The sequence below is a fragment of the Acomys minous genome (genome assembly GCF_964271855.1).
Source record: "Acomys minous genome assembly, chromosome: 17".
Classification (NCBI taxonomy): domain Eukaryota; kingdom Metazoa; phylum Chordata; class Mammalia; order Rodentia; family Muridae; genus Acomys; species Acomys minous.
The window spans coordinates 56,409,584-56,425,592 of record NC_140500.1 but is presented as its reverse complement, the minus strand read 5'-3'; the positions used below and the strand labels follow the sequence as shown (position 1 = coordinate 56,425,592).

Sequence of the window (16,009 nt, the reverse complement as noted above, 5' to 3'; positions counted from 1 at the left end):
TTGATAGCCCCACACTAAGTCAGCCTGCACAGGAACTTGCAGATAACTCTTTCAACCCGCTTCTGTGAAAGTCTTTGTGGTGGCGAACCTCAAATCCCACATCCCCATGGTGGATCTCAACCTATCTGCTGTTTGTCTAGGTTTGTGTGACGTAACATACTCTTTCCACTTCAAAAACTAGAACAAGACCTGCGCTCCATCTGAAAGCAGGGGCGGTGGAGGTGCACAGACAGTAAAAGGGGGAGGTCCCAGGGCTCAAGCCAGAGGACCAACTTAGAAAGGTAGGGAGGACAGGCGCCTCGCTGTGGCCACACTCCCAGCTGCGGAAAAAGATGCTCTAAACCCTGGGATCTGCCTTCTCTGGACTGAGGTTCCAGTCTCCCGTCTATGTGTGATAACGGACAAGCAGGGAAACCCCTCTGGGGCAGGTGCACGTCAGCCACCCAGGCACTGGAGCTGGGGCTTTGGGATCTTGGAGATCCATTTTTCATGGCAAAGTAGAGAAGTGGTCCAAAGCTTTGGAGTGAGAGCATCCAAGTGTATGATGTTACCTAGCCAGCTGGTGGCCTACGACTCTCCATATCCATGTCTATTTCCTCATCAACAAAGATGAGGGAAGGCACAGCTCACTCTTCCCACACAGTGTGGCTGTGATGAAAATGAGATGACGGAGGGAAGAGATGTCACAGAAGGGCAGCTGGGCAGCACAGGGACAAGCTAGGTGCTCAGCAGTCAGTAGCTGCTACCTCTGAGATGAAGCTTCCTGGAGGGAGAATCAAGACCCCATGCCCCTTGTGTCCCTTTCATGACGTGTCACACAGTGGCATTCTCATGGGACTCAAGCAAATTACACACAGTGCCTTTGACCAGCACACCTGTGAGTTCTCTAACTCACGGCGAAGGCTTTTCTTGGGAAGTTTAAGGTTTCTTATTCCTCTGCCTTCCCCCTCTATTGCTGTTGTGGATGCATTGATAATTACCTCGGGGCACCCGCAGCAGCAACCCTGGCTCCCAGATGTTTTCTAAGATGAAGCATAGTTTCTGGATAATAAGACAAAGTTTGAAAAAAAAAAAAACCCAAACACCCAGCACCATCCACATTCAAATGAAGGTCTTTCTCTTTCTTTTGAGAAGCTGAGCCTCTTTTGGGGAACTTTCAAAATTGCCTGTTTGAGAAAGTATCCTTAAAGAGGACGGATGGAGGCCCATCCTTTGGGAGTGTACAAAAAAGGAAGCCATGGCCAGGCCTGTTAAATAAGAAATCAAGCTGGCAAGTAGCATTTTATATAGAAAGTAAAACATGACCGTGAGAGCATACAGCACGTCTTGTAAACTGCAGCGAGTCTGTAAAAAGCCAATGTCTCCGTTTCTACGTGTGTTGCCCAGCACAAGGAGAGTCTGGCGTGCATTTTACTATTGCACCAGTAAACTGTCCACTTTTTATTTACTGTGCATAAAATGGGTCATTTCTCAGCTCATACTCCAGTGTCCTCGTTTCAAGCACTCTCGTCTCTAAGCAAGTGGGTTTCCGATTGGAAGCAGACCTCTCTTGGCACTGCACACTGAATCCTGCAGGAGGATGTGCAGCCAGGATAAACTGATAACATTTGTGGTGTTTCCGAGGTATGTTCCTGGCCAGAAGGGACTCCGGCCTGGTGACTGGAAAGGTAACCAAATGCTAAGTTTTATATGTATGCAAGGCCTAAATAATTATCAAAACATTTAAATTAAGCTTTAAAAAAAAACCCCAACTGTAATGAGTTCTTTTCTAATGCAGGCCAAGTGTCGTTCCTGTAGAAATCTTAGAAAAAAAGACAGGGAGGAGGAAATAGAAATTTACTGTAGTCTTACTCAGGGGTGGCTGCTGCAAACATTTCGTCTTTCAAGTTCGCACGTGAATGTGTGTGAAGGAAAACAGAACCAGGCCTAGCTTTTCTGTACGTCATGTAACTTTGTTTTAGCACAGGATGTAACATTGCCACAGAAGTGAGCATTCTCCCACATCATTAACTCCATACAAAGGGTGACTTGGAGTTTACATGTGGCTCACCTACCATGAAACATCTACACTGCCCTAAATGCTCCCGGCCCCTCCTCTTTCTTCCTTTGCGGTCACGAGCAGTGGCGTGATACGCAGCCATGTCACCGTGTCGCTGTAGACCAGTGGTTCTCAACCTTCCTAACGCTGTGACCCTCATGCTGGGGTGACCCACCCAACCAGAAAAATTATTTTTGTTACTACTTCGTAACTGAAAATTTGCTACTGTTATGTGCCGTAATGTAAATAACTCTGTTTTCTGATTAGCTTGGTCTCACTTTCTGAGCCTTTTCTTTGAGAAGCCCACACCCACACTTGCGGGCGCATCTTACCTTCCTCCTGGCACCCCCTCTCTTCCTCTTAACCCTCCTTCCCCTGTCTATATGAAGATCTCTTTATTCAATCCCAACTCTGCTTCGTAAACAAAATGTGTAAAAAGCAGTCGACTCGTTTTAAGAACAGCCTTCTTAAGATGTCTGATGGTGTCTCGCTGACCACGCATAGAAATGCCCTTTGCGTCTTTGCCAGTTCTGGGCACTGAGATTTTCTTATTCTTCCCAGGTTCGCTGTAGCAAAATCAGCGACCGAAGCTGGATGTGGCGGCATCTGCCTGGGAGACTAGGAATTAAGGCAATCCTCAGCTACATGGTATGTTGGAGGCCAGCCTGAGCTACATGGGAACTTGTGTCAAGAACAAAACCCTAGGAAAATCCAAGAGAGCTGGTTGTTTCCTTTTGCACGGCCATGGCCACACGGAGCACTCCCCACATGATCACTGAACATCGTTTTTTCCTACAAGTATCCTTCCCCTCCACTTCAAATGCTCTTTCTACTTTTGTAAACAACTTTATTATTTGTGTGCACAGAGGAAAGCTCTGCGAAGGAGTCGGTCCTCCCTCATTGTGTGACCCCGGGGTGGAACTCTGGTTGTCAAGCTGGCAATTGTACCTGCTGAGTCATCACACCAACCTCATTTTTCTACATTTTTCTTTTATTTTCTTTTTTTTACATGCCAGGCTTCAGTAGATATCTTTATACTAAGCCTTTTGGCCTTGTATTATATATGTTATAAATATTTTTTCCTTATTTCCTTTTCCTTTTGATTTTTGTTGGAGCTGGTAACAGGAGAATTTAAAAACATGTGCTTACACCATCAATTTTTATTTCTTTTCAAGCTTTAGTCCCTTTTAGCTCAGCATGTTTATCCACTGGGCAATTGTGCAAATATTTACTTTTCTAGAAATTTTATATTTTTCATGTTCACATTAAAGTTCTCATTTCATCTGGAATTTGTTTAGCTGTAAAGTGCAAGGTAAAAATCAAACTCAATCGTTTCTCTAAGCAGTTAGCCAGTTGTCCCAGCACCAGTGATCTGAATGGTCACTTAATTTAACACTAAGTTTGTAGTGGGATTTGGCTCTGTTTGGAGCTCTGTTTGCCTGTTTAGCTGTTTGCCAATTTTACCAGCCAAACACTCTTTGAATGATTGTTGTTGTTGATTCTAATGTCAGCTCAGGCAGGTTTCTGTATTCTACCTGGCTGGTCTTATAGCTTATTCTTCTATATAAAGTTTAAAATTATTTTGCTAACTTAAAAAGCTCGTTACTGGGGCTGTACTAGAAGTAAATATTAAATGTAAAACAAGTATCTTTACACTGCTCTGCTACTTCTTTGTTTAGTGACAGTGACACGGTCACTGGTAATACGGGAGTAACACCAGCCAGGACTGGGCAGCTGTTCGGACCATGCCTGTGAGTCCCACTAAGTCTTTTAACAACCTATGACATAGAAGCTATTGTCACAAGCATTTCACAGAGAAAAACCCAGGCACAGGATGCTGCAAACAGTGTTACAGGAACAGCTGCAGCTGGTGGAGCCAGGATGCTTCCCCGCTGCCTCCAGATACTGCGCTATGCTTGGAGTCCAGATTATGGGCCCTTAAGGACTTTTTTGTTTTGTTTTGTTTTAATGTCACTCATATGTCTCCTTGTATGTCTTTACACATTGTTCTCAATAGATTTTGTTGTTACATTTTCCCGGGAATATCTTAATTTTAAGGTACATTTTATTTACTCCGTGTGTGTGTGTGTGTGTGTGTGTGTGTGTGTGTGTGTGTGTGTCTGATGTGGGTCTGAGCCCCTGGAGCTAGTGTTACAGATGGTTGTGAGCCTCCTGATGTGGGTGCTAGGAACTGAACTCAGACTGCTGAGCCATTCCTCCAACTCCCTGGGATATTTTCTAATGTTCATCATTGAATTCTGGGCAAAGATATGGGTAAAAGTTGAGGTGTTTATAGCTGGAGGTAGTTGTAGGGGTGAATACAAGAAGATAGCAGTGAGTAATAGATAAGAAAATGTCACAATAAAAGCCGTTATTTTATATGTTAACTAAAAAAATAATTGAAAAGTAGAAAAATAAGTGAGGTGCTAATTCTGAAACATCCAGTCTAATAGCCCCCTTATTGCTACTGTGTAGCAATAAACTAGTGACTGGTTTTCTGGGAATGCAAGATTCTTAAGTATTTGAAGGTGCTGATGCTGCCATTGGTTCGCTTGTGTCTTTAATGATGTCACAGCATTGTCTGATGTGGCAGAGACAGCCATGAGCAGTATGAACGTTTAGATGAAGCCAAGTGAAATTAAAATTGAATTTCTCAACCATGCAGCCAGGTTTCAAGTATCATAGGGTCCACATCAGCTAGTTTTCTAGAACATTCACACCATTTGGGATGGGACAGAACCATCAGGTCTCAATTACAGAGTAGCCAGTTGGGGTATCTTGCTCCTTCCCTTCCCAATTTAAAGTGAATATCTTTTACAGTGGTTTAGTATTAGAATGACGCTGCTGTTAAGTCTGTACATGAAGACCTTCTGACCTTTGACCTTGTAATTTTAAGAAATTAGATGGAGCTGAATATAGTGGTACATGCCTTTAATCCCAGCACTCAGGGAGGGGAGTCAGAGGCAAGTAGATTATTTTGAGTTCAAAGCCAGCCTGGTCTACAAAGTGAACCAAGGCTACACAGAGCAGCCCTGGGTTGACAGTGAACTTAACATCGGGGTCACTAAGCAAATTCTCTCTGGGACTGAGTCGCTGTTACTGTCTTCTGCAGCCCTCAAAGCTGTGCTAGGAGAGGCGTGAGTCTGTAGTTCCAGCTGCTTCCCCTACGACGGTGGCCTGTATTTTTTTTGTGTGTGTAACCTGTATTTTTTTTTTTCTTTTTGGTGAGTAAGTGGAGGGCTGTGCATACCAGGAAAGGAAGAGGAACAAAGGGATGAGAGTTGGCAGATCAACTGGCAAGTGCTGGATCTGTTCTATGTGGTGTGTGTGTGTGTGTGTGCGTGTGTGTGTGTGTGTGTGTGTGTGTGTGTGTGTGTGTGTGTGCCCTGTCTCCTGCTTAGAGTTTCTGCCTTGTCTTGGGACTGGGCTCTCAAGGGTAAGTGGGAATTAACTTACAGTGACTTGGGAAGCAGCTTCCACATGGTGCCTCTGCTCAGGGACACTGAAAAACTATTTCAAACAGCACACACATTTTGGACGTACAAAAGCATTCCCATTTTTTAAAAAATAAAACTAACCGAATGCTTTCAATGTTTGACATTATTCCAAGCCAGAAATTCCAGATGGTTATGAGGAAGCCGCTGCTTGTGTTTAAACTATCAAGAGGGTTTCAAGGTGTCAAGGAGAGAAAAAAGAAGGAAAAAAAGGTGTGTCCAATTCTCCTAATTTAAAAACAGGTTCAGACCTCCTGTCTTCTGGGGCTACAAGGAGGAAACACAGAGTGGGTGGTGAGCTGCCTGTGAATCTGCCATCCTTCCCTCCTAAACCTCTGTCCTGACCTGCTGGGCAGAAAGGATAAAGTGGGGGAGGGCACAGTGAGATGAAAAAAAAAATGCAGCATGCTGTGGCTGTTGGTTATCACTGCAGACAGGGAGCCAGTAATTGTCCATGTGATGGACGCCAGATACAAATAATCACCAGGCTCCCAGCATCTGTCCTTTTTGAACCAGACCTCCCATCTCCCCGGACAGCCACTGAGTCACACGTCTTTACATTCAGATCTTGCCTGCTGCAGATGTCTCCCGGAGGTTTTACTGTTATGACCGTGCGTTTTTCCTCAAGAAATGCACTAAGCCTTGCTTCTGCACTCCTGATTTCTGTAAGGATTTCACCACATTGAGAGTTTCTTGGCGACTCCAAGCAAGAATCTTCCAGATTGAAAAAAAAAAAAAAAAAGAAGTCCCAGAATCCACACATGCAAGCCCAGTATTCTGGTTTTCAATTTACTCAGGATTAATCAATTTAGAGCATCTTGTTTTCATTCTTACTCTAAAATCTCCAGTGCTTTGCTGAGAAGCCTCCAGCTTCACAGGCCCTAAGTAGGCAGAGCCTGTGCGGGAGTGAACAACTTAGTAGACCACAGGGAGGAAGCAGGCATTAAGGCCTGCTTTAACTTTTTTGCATAACTATAGCCCCTCCCCCCCACCTTGAGACCACCTTTGGTCTTTAGCATAACTGTAGCTCCTCTGTTAACACCTGACTTCATCTTTGGCATAACAGAGGCCATTTTGTCTTTAGTCTCCATTTTGATCATAAGGTGAAATTAAATTTAAGTTCTCAGGCTCTGCCTGGTTGACATAAAAAAACAGCCTTTATTTACAATCCAATACTTGTTAAATGTTCCACTTGAATGATACGTGTTCCACTTAAATAAAACCACAGGACTCTTGCTATGTTCCTCTCTCCCAGAATGGTAGGAAACTGGAAAGCCCCTAAGTTCCCCCTACCCCAAATCCCAGCCAAACAACTTAAAATGCTTTGTCTAGCTACCTAGGCAAAAATATACCTGGGATAGATTGATTCTTCTTCCTTGGTTAGGCACAATGTGCCTGGGATAGAATTGATTCCTCCTGCTTGGTTATAGTGTTTTCCCCTTTAATAACTCACTTTAAGAATGGCTCAGGGTCACCTTGGTACTTGAATCCAAGCTGTGTCCCTGACTGATCTGTCTTTGTCTGGCCTTCAATAAACTTTCATCATCCTGAGTCCAGTGTCTGAGCAGTCACCGCAGGCTATTCTCCAGTCCCAACAGGAGACACTCACCACTCCTTAGGGCTAGTTCAGTGCTGGGGATGGGAGGACACTGACCCCTTATGTCCCCGCCTGGACACTCTTGGGCTACACCTACCCAGAGCAGTCCAGACTCAGATCACAATCAAGGGCAATGATAGGACCAGCTGCTCCTCCTTGGAGCAGTTCTCTGAAGGCCCCTGTAAGTGGCTGTGCTAGCAGCCCCTCCCCTGCCCCCACGACCAACCAGTGTCACCAGGACTTACTGAGTGTGACCGAGTCATTGATCTTGAAGCTGCAGAGGACCCTGTCCACGTTGCGGGCATGTCGGAAGCCATTTCCTCTGACAACCACTTGAAAAGATTCTGAAATGAGGAACAACAGCACACGTTACTGGACCCATCACCTCTAAACTTGTTTTCTGTCCACTACAGAGCCTCGGGCTGCTGTTTCAATAAACTTCAGACTCCCAGGGGTCAGGTCAGGTAGGAGAACAAGAGCAACAGGAAGGCTGCATTCCACTCACTGAGCTTCCACCCCCCCCCCCCCCCAGCTCTCGAGGAAGATGCAGGGCTTCCTGCTCCACTCCCTGCTTTGCTGCCTGCTGTGCTTTCCTCTTAGCCATTTAGCCATTTAAGTCTTAGCCACTTTTTAAGTCTAGACAGTTCTAAGACAGCCAGCTGGGACCCCAAGGAAGGAAAATCCCTCCTTGAGTCTGATTTACATTTTGGAATGTCCTGACAGAATTTCTTCAGAGTCCACATGCCTCATAAGCTTTAGAAACTACAGAGCCTGTGCTAAACCACTGCTGGGCGTGCAGTTATGAAATGTCTGCTTGTTTGCTTTTGTCGCTTTCTCCCCCAACCAGAAAAGTGTCCCCTTAGGTCAGTAGCCATATGATAGATGGGTCTGCGCCTTTTCTCTCTCCTGGGTACATGGCTGTCCTGTGTGGCCCAGTGCGGGAGTCACTGTACTTAGCTGCAGAGCTCTGTGCAGTTCAGGTGTCAAACATGGCCTGCTAGAATTGAGCCATTTCTCTATGACTCAAGGAGATCTCATGGGCTTACACACCAAATTCACACTGGTGGTATATGTGTCCAATTATTAGTATCTGTGACTGACCTTGTTATATGTTTAAAAAAATCTCTTTATAATAGTGCCCCACCAAGGAAAAAAAGCCAACTAGTGAAATGCTTATGAATACCTTCTTATGGTTGACGATATCAAGCGGTCCATTCTGCTTATTTATCTATTTATTTATTTCTGTGTTTTTGTGCACCTGCATGTAGAGGCCAGAGGACAACCAACCTTAACTGTTGCTCCCTAGGAGCTCTCTGCCTTGCTGTTTGGAGCAAGGTCTCTCCCTGACTTTAGGCTTGCCAAGTAGGCTAGGCTGGATGGCCATTGAGCCCCAGCTGCCTTTGCCTTCCCAATGCCAAAATTACAAGCATGTACCATCATACTTGGCATTGGCTTAAGAGTTCTTTTTTTTATTTAACCCATGTTCCATCTGCCCAGCTCTCACTCTCCTTTCTCTTAATCATCTGTGTATAAATGAAAAAAAACTGGGGCTTGGGATAATGCTTTAACAACACACAGAGACAACAAAAAGTCAGAAGAAAAACTGCAGCCTTTGTGAAAGTGAGTCTGAAGTAAATTGCTACCCAAATAGAGACTTTGTTGGAGGAAGGATGGAATTCAGGAGCCAGCATGTGGGACTCTTGTAAAAGCTAAGTAAACGCCTTGTGTATATGTCACACTCATTCCCAGGGGACTCAGAGATCTCACTTGCCAAAGCAATAGCCGATAGTTAACGGTCCCTTGCTGTGCCAGCCCAGTGATGCACGCTGTATGGATCTGCTGTAATTTCCACCTTCCTTTTCAGGCCAGGGAGTGCAGCTGAGAAAGTGATCTCACAGACGTTATGTAAGCTCTCAAGATCACACAGATTAAAAACCCTTGGCTCTAGGCTGGAATCGAGGGCAGCCAGGCACCAAGGGCCACTCGCTCAGCTCTCATCCACTATCGTCTTAAGACCATCTGGCTGGAAAGGATGCTCACTGTGTTGTGACCGCCGAGCAGTTAAGGAGCTGGGGCTATGATTCCTTTAAAGCTGTCTTCTCCCAATTTTGGCCAGGTGTGCTCATTTATCAGCTGTGTGCAGCTGACCTACCTACAGACCAAGAAACTGAGGAAGCCAGAGGCACCATGGTCGAGAGTATGAATAGGAGGGAAGGTGAGGAATCAGAGGGCTAGGGGCCAGGACAGCAGGGGAATTAAAGTTCTGAGCTCTTGATGATTCCCCACCCCCACCCCCAGAGCCAGCAAAGCTGGATTCATAGCCTCAGGGTGAGAGCCTTGGTTGGAAGCTTTATGAATTTATATGTTTTGTCAGGACTGAAGTCCTGAGCAATTAGGATCTATGTGTGCATGTTGATACGTGCGCATAATTGCTAAGTTTAGAAAAGTGGGTTTAAACCTTTACATGCTCACCACCCCGGCACATCTCTGAGCATCGGCTGGTTCAATGGGCGGGAAGACTTTTACTGCATCTTATTTCCTCTGCGAGGCTAGAGGAAAGCCATCCTGGGTTTCTAGTTTGGATGCCAGACATATAGACCGCTAGCTGACACTTCTGCTGAGTCCGTGTGTTTTCTGCCTTGCCTTTCGCCTCCCTCTTGTTTCCTCACAGATCAGCACAAGGAGAGGAGATGCTGGAAACAGGCTGCACGCCAAGCTCTCCTCTCTAACACCATGTTCAGCACTGCCTGTTCGCCTGTTGAACCATCTATAAAAGAAGCTCCCCACATGTCTCGTTGGCCCAGCCTCAGGGCGCTGAGGAAGGAAGACAGCAGGGGGACCCATGATGGGAACCAAACCATGCAACCACTTAGGCATGGGGAGAAGAAGATGCTGGAGTGAGAGGCGGGCTCCTACCCTGCCTGGCACAATTTCCCTGCCAGCACACACATTTGGTTTCCAGAACGGCTCAAACATCTGACCCAGCAGCCTCCCTGGAGTGTCAGAGCCTTGGGCAAAGGAGTTATGTAATCCAGTTCTGTGCAATGAATCTGCAGCAAGGAGCAGGCAGGACACACCTCACCCAGGACACCCGACTCTAATGCCCTGTATCCTCAGAGGCAGGCACCTACCCTCCACAGTCAACACAGTTCAGTGCTCACAGCAAATGCCCCCACAGGAATGTCTGCAGGATCTTAGCTCCTTCAGGAAGTGTCGGGATGGATTGTGGGCCTTCGGGGAACAATTGTCTGTGTCTAGTGGCCTTTGGTTTAATCTTTTGTCCTTTGTCCTTTAAGATGTGTATCCTCAAGACATATACGTTCACTAGGATCCTTTTGTAATTTTTATCCCTAATGATAATTTAAGGTTCTTGAGGGCAGGAGCTAGCATTTCTATTTCTTCCAATGCTTGCCTGTGTCTAACCCGGGGCGGGTTTATCTCCGTGTAAGCTCATTGGATGAATGAAAGAATAAAAGGGAAAAAGCAAGCAAGGTGCTCACGTGTTCAGGTCCCAGCCAGGTCTACTCTGTGTACTTGTTCTGGTCAACAAATGAAAATATGTTCACTATCATTAGTCATTGCAGAAATGCAAACAGAAACTGCAGGACTATTCTACAGCCAGTATGACAGCTGTTCTGAAAGAGGCGGAAAGTAGCAAGAATTGGTGATGAAGTGAAAAGCCATGTGCATTGTTGGTGGGACTGTAAAATGGTGTGACCTCTTCGCCAATAGTGTAGCAATTCCTCAAGACTTTAAATATAATTATGCCACCAGCCAAACTTTCACCTCCTGGATATATGTGTGTCCACACAAAAACTCACCAATAGCACTGTTCATAAGAATCTATGGTAGAAACACCCAGTGACCATTGGCTGATGAATAAGTTTCTCTACATAATCGACTATTACTTAGCCATAAAAGGAGGCCAGGTTCTGATGCACACTGTGACCCAGGAGCCTTAGGAACACTATGCAAAATGACATAAGTCAGGTTCAAAAGGCCATGCATGGCAGGATTCCCTTCCTGTGACAATGCCCATTTTAGCAAAGCCAGAGACAGGAGGCACATTAGTGGCTGCTGTGGTAGCAGGTGGGGGTGACAGCTGCTAGGTACACAGCTTCTTTCTGGATGGTGAAAGCGTTATGGAATTGGGTGGCTGCTGTGGTCATATAAGACTGATATGTTAAAAAAAAAAACACCAAATAAATTGTATGCTTTAAAAGGGCAAACGTCATCGCTTGTAAATTAAAAAGCAAAATGTGAGGGGATCGGCAAAGGTGCTCCGTTCTCAACTCCACCCTTTTCTTGCCTCAGTATTTTTCCTTAAAAAAAAAAAATAAATAAGGTTCATAGCTCTGGGATGGCTTCCTAGCTCTCTATGGACTGGAAACAGAGACATTTGCATATTTCTCCTTGTTCTGCTCCCTCACCACTGCTGTGTCCGACTACAGTTGGGGTTACTTCATCCTCTAAGGCAGGTTGGGCTTTCCTTCCTAATAAGCACATATTGCACCACGCAGCACACGTCAGTCTACAACAGTCTGATTTTATAACAACTTCTGCGAGACATAATTGGCGGGGGCTAGCACACGCGGGAAGGGTGAGGTCTGACGGGCGAGCAGAGGGGACGGTGGTCTCCCCAGCACCCTGTGTCCCTCTCTTGTCCTTAGCAGTCCTTCCTGCTCCTCCTTGTCTCCTTAGCAACCACTGGGCTGCTTTCTAATGAAGCACCAGCTGTGTTTCCTAGAAGTTCGCGAGCGAGCATGGAAGCACACAGACGAGCTGTCTGGCCTGTGCAATGAATGAAGGCCCACCTGTAATTACTTTGAGGGTTACACAGGGCTGAGGACTATTGTGTCACATGGGAAGAATCAATATTATGGTCCATTCGCTTGCTCATGAATTTGTGAGTGGTTTACAGCTCTGGGTCTATTAAGCACGGAGCTGGTACGAGTGACTGTTAATTTTGTCTTGTCACAGATTTATTTCATTCTTTTCCCTTTTATCTTGGGCAAATGTCCAGGGCAAGCAGGGCTGGGCCAATCAGTCAGTGAATGTTTAAATTTTTTTTTTTTTAAGAAATTGTTTTCCCGCTGTGACTTCGCATTCTGCATTCTCACTGACAAGATATGAGAGTTCTTCTTCCAATTAGAAACACTGATGGGGGACCGGGGGTGGCGGGGTGTCTGTCCAGAAGATCATGAAACATCCACTCAGAAGAGGGTCTAACTGTCAGGCATCAGTGCTTTGCAAAAGACCGAGAAGGTCAAGAAATGAGAGTTCCATCTGACTTTGCCAGAGTGACTCTAAATCCCAACAGCAAATGTAAAGGAGAGGGGACACCGTTTGCTTTGACGTAAGCCTTCTCTGTCTTGTTGGACGTGGCGGGAAACAGCTGGACGCTACAACTGCCTCTGAGATGACCGCATGAAGGACTGAGTATGACTTCCTTTCTGGACGCGCTCGCTCGTAAGGACTCAGCCCGAGGGGGTGTTTGTTAGGCAGGAGCTCGGTTAGGAGCCAGCCTGCCAATGGGCCTACCCTCCTAATTACACAGAGCCTGAAGCACAGGAATGTTTAATGAGAACTTTTAATGCCACCCGGGGTTGGAAGAGAGCAAAGTTATTTAAGCGAAGGCAGTGCCAAAGCTGCCACAGCAGGTGACTAGTGTGGGCTTTGGAACAGGGACGGACTCAAGACAAAGCAGCATGCTGGATGGCCACCATGTATTGGTCCGTGCTGGGAGTGACAACAGGAGATGAAAGGCGACTACTGGGTAGGAAAGAAAATGTGCATCTTTCTCTCTTTTTTAGATGTATATTTTATTTATTATAATTTAGTCACATTACGTCCTGATTGTTATCCCCTTGCTCTTCTCTTCCCACTCCCACCCACCCTCCTTCCTCTCCCCTTGTCCCCTCCCCCTAGACCTCTGACAGAAGGGGACCTCCTACCCCACTGTCTGGTCACAGCCTATCAAGTCTCATCAGGATAGCCTGCATCCCCTTCCTCTGCGTGCCCCAAGCATGAGTACGTGCATCAATCAAGCAACTGCAGCCCCACCCACTGTCACTGGATCTGACTTTCTGAGGCAGCAGGGTAGCTGGAATCTGTAAGTGCACCTGTGTTTCAGCATGTTGACAGCAACTGCATTTTAAAAGCTGCAGTGTGGGTAAGGAAGACCACATGACGTGAGTCACTCAAAGCCTGCAGGCTGCCAGCATGCAGCCTCTGGGCCTGCTCCCTAGGTACTTTGACTGGTGACACATGCTTTGGTGGCATGCACTTTTAATCCCCTGCATCAGTGAAATCAGGCTTTCCCTGAGCGGGTTTGAATCGGAGCCCAGGTTCTACCCTTTACATCAATCCTGTAAAAGCATTACTCCCCTCTATCCCGCTGCCTAGCACAGTCTGACACTGAACAACCCACCCACAGGATCTCTCAGATCTCCAGTGCCACGTGCATCAAGTCTATGCATACAATTTATAAAATTGTCTCTAACACCTTAATGGTATGAAAGGGAGATGAGTAATTTATTGAATCTAGAATTATGGAGGAGGACTTTTTTATTTTTTTAATTTATTTTATTTTTTTGAGGAGGGCCTTTTTTTCTGTTGTCTAAATGGCTTTTTTTTTTTGAGACAGGGTCTCTCTGTGTAGCCTTGGCTGTCTTGGACTCTCTTTGTAGGCCAGGCTGGCCTTGAACTCACAGAGATCCAACTGCCTCTGCCTTCTGAGTGCTGGGATTAAAGGTGTGCGCCACCACACCTGGCTGGTTATTGTTTTTTAATAATGTTTCATTCTAAGCAAACATTAAAAAAAGTGTGATAACCCCTTACGGTTGTATGGAAGGAGTTAAAGAGGACCCTGCCGCAGAGAAAAGTGAGTGGCATGTGCTTTGAAGGAATACATAAGGGAAGACACTCATCAGATTTTATCGATGGCCTATTTAGTGCCAGGTACTTTCCTAAGCAGTGGGACATGGAGAGAAATAAGGTCCTTAGGGGAACAAGCTAATGATTCTTGAGAATTGGAAACTGCCCATGCCCTGCAGGCCTTCTGATGTCTCACAAGGTTGCTACAGATCCAAAGTTGCAAAGCCAAAGCCTGGGTTTCCTTCATGCGTGAGGTAATTGTGCAATCAAGGGGCTTCTTTGCCTTCTAATTACTCTAAAATTCAGGATTATAAAAAATATATATTGTATTTGCACACAACACACGAATAACCCACTCCTTATGGGAAGCTCACGGAGCCCAGGGGTGACTGACTTTGAAGTCAATCAAGTCTAATCTAGTTTAGGCTCTGTCCTGCACAGGTCCTTTACAAGGCCCTGGCATGAACTCATGTGGTCACATCCTTCATCAAATTTCCCTCTCCTGTGTTTTTAGATTCATTCATTATATGCATGTGTGTTTTTGATGGATGTATGTGTGTGCACCATATGCCTGCATGTATATGCGTGCACCATGTGCCTGCATGTATGTATGTGTGCCATGTGCTGGCATGTATGTGTGTGCGCCATGTGCATGCTTGATGTCCTTGGAGTTTTATCAGAAGAGGGAGTCAGATCCCCTGGGACTGGAGTTACAGGTGGTTGTGAGCCACCATCTGGATGCTGGGAACCTGGACCTTTGCAAGGGCAGTGAGTGCTCTTATTGCCTGAGCTCGATCTCTCCAGCCCACGCACTTCATTCTTACAAGGTACACTATATAGCTCAGGTTGGCTTTGAACTCTCCATCCTTCTGCCTCAGCCTCCCCAGTGATGGGCTTGTACACGTGCAACCCCAGGCTTTCTTTGAAGACCTTCTCCTGAAATGGCCCCTGTGGTGAACACATTTCCCTGCCCTCTGTGCTGCCAAACAACAACTTATTTGAACATATGAAGGATATTTTAAAAACTGCTTTTCATTGGAAAATGAACACATACATCTGAAAAGTCACCATGTATTTTGCCAGCAACATTACACACATGTATACGTATTCGTGTGTGCACATATGCATTCATATTAATATGGAGCTAGGCATTGAGTCTTGCTAACATATGTGTGATGTTGACTCAGACTTAGTGTCTACCTCCTTAGCCATTTTCAATTGCTCTAAAATGCAATTGATAATTGAAAAGGAAACCGGCAGGCAAGTCCCTTGGTTACACCAGTAAAATTGGCAAGCTCTTGCTGCAGGGTCTACTGTCTCATGAGGGCTGGGTGACACATTTTCTGTTGATAACTTATGACCGGCATTTGGTGTTCAGAGAGACCAGAAACAGAGCACCAACAGAGGCCTCACAACACTGAATGACAAAAAGTCCAGAGGGACAGGGACCAGAGAGTCTGCCCTTGTATTTCCATCACACAGCCATGTGCCTGGCCCACAGCAGGTTAAGAAGACTAATAAATGAATGAAACCAGACTGACAAGAAGCCTATGCACGCGAGGTGTGCAACTGAAGCCTTGGGCACCCATTAAAATACAAAACAGGCCAAAGCCCCAACTTTCATCACTTGGAGATGGTATTGTGACCCAAAGGCTGCCCTCTAGAGAGTTCCTCCACTGATGATAAATTGTAAAGGGCCTTACGGTGATGCCTGCAGGTCTGTACCACTCACTGTTTTGTAAGGCTTGGTAGGTTGAACAATTAAGACAAATATAGCAAATACATAGAATATTTAGAACAACATTTCTGGGGAGGCCAAGGGACTGTGACCCTCTGGTGTGTGATCTGTAGGGCTGTCATGAGGAAGGCATCGTGGTGTGGTGATCAGCCCTGCACTGATGTGAGAGGCCAGTATTGTACTCACACCCCATGACAGAACGGGGGTCTGACAGCCAATTTCAGGCTTTCCAGTAACCGGTATTTTCTCTTCTCATTTCCTTTCCC

At 45.8% G+C, this 16,009-nt stretch overlaps 1 protein-coding gene across 2 annotated transcripts in view; it reads right to left on the bottom strand.

Annotated features, from left to right (window-relative positions):
- Window positions 1-16,009, bottom strand: part of ANTXR1 (ANTXR cell adhesion molecule 1) — a 203,424-nt gene that overhangs the window by 122,082 nt on the left and 65,333 nt on the right. For both annotated transcript variants that reach the window (XM_084765254.1, XM_084765253.1), the window contains exon 10: window positions 7,375-7,473. In XM_084765254.1, coding sequence (XP_084621380.1) covers window positions 7,375-7,473 — 99 coding nt within the window. The remainder of the gene's footprint in view (window positions 1-7,374; window positions 7,474-16,009) is intronic.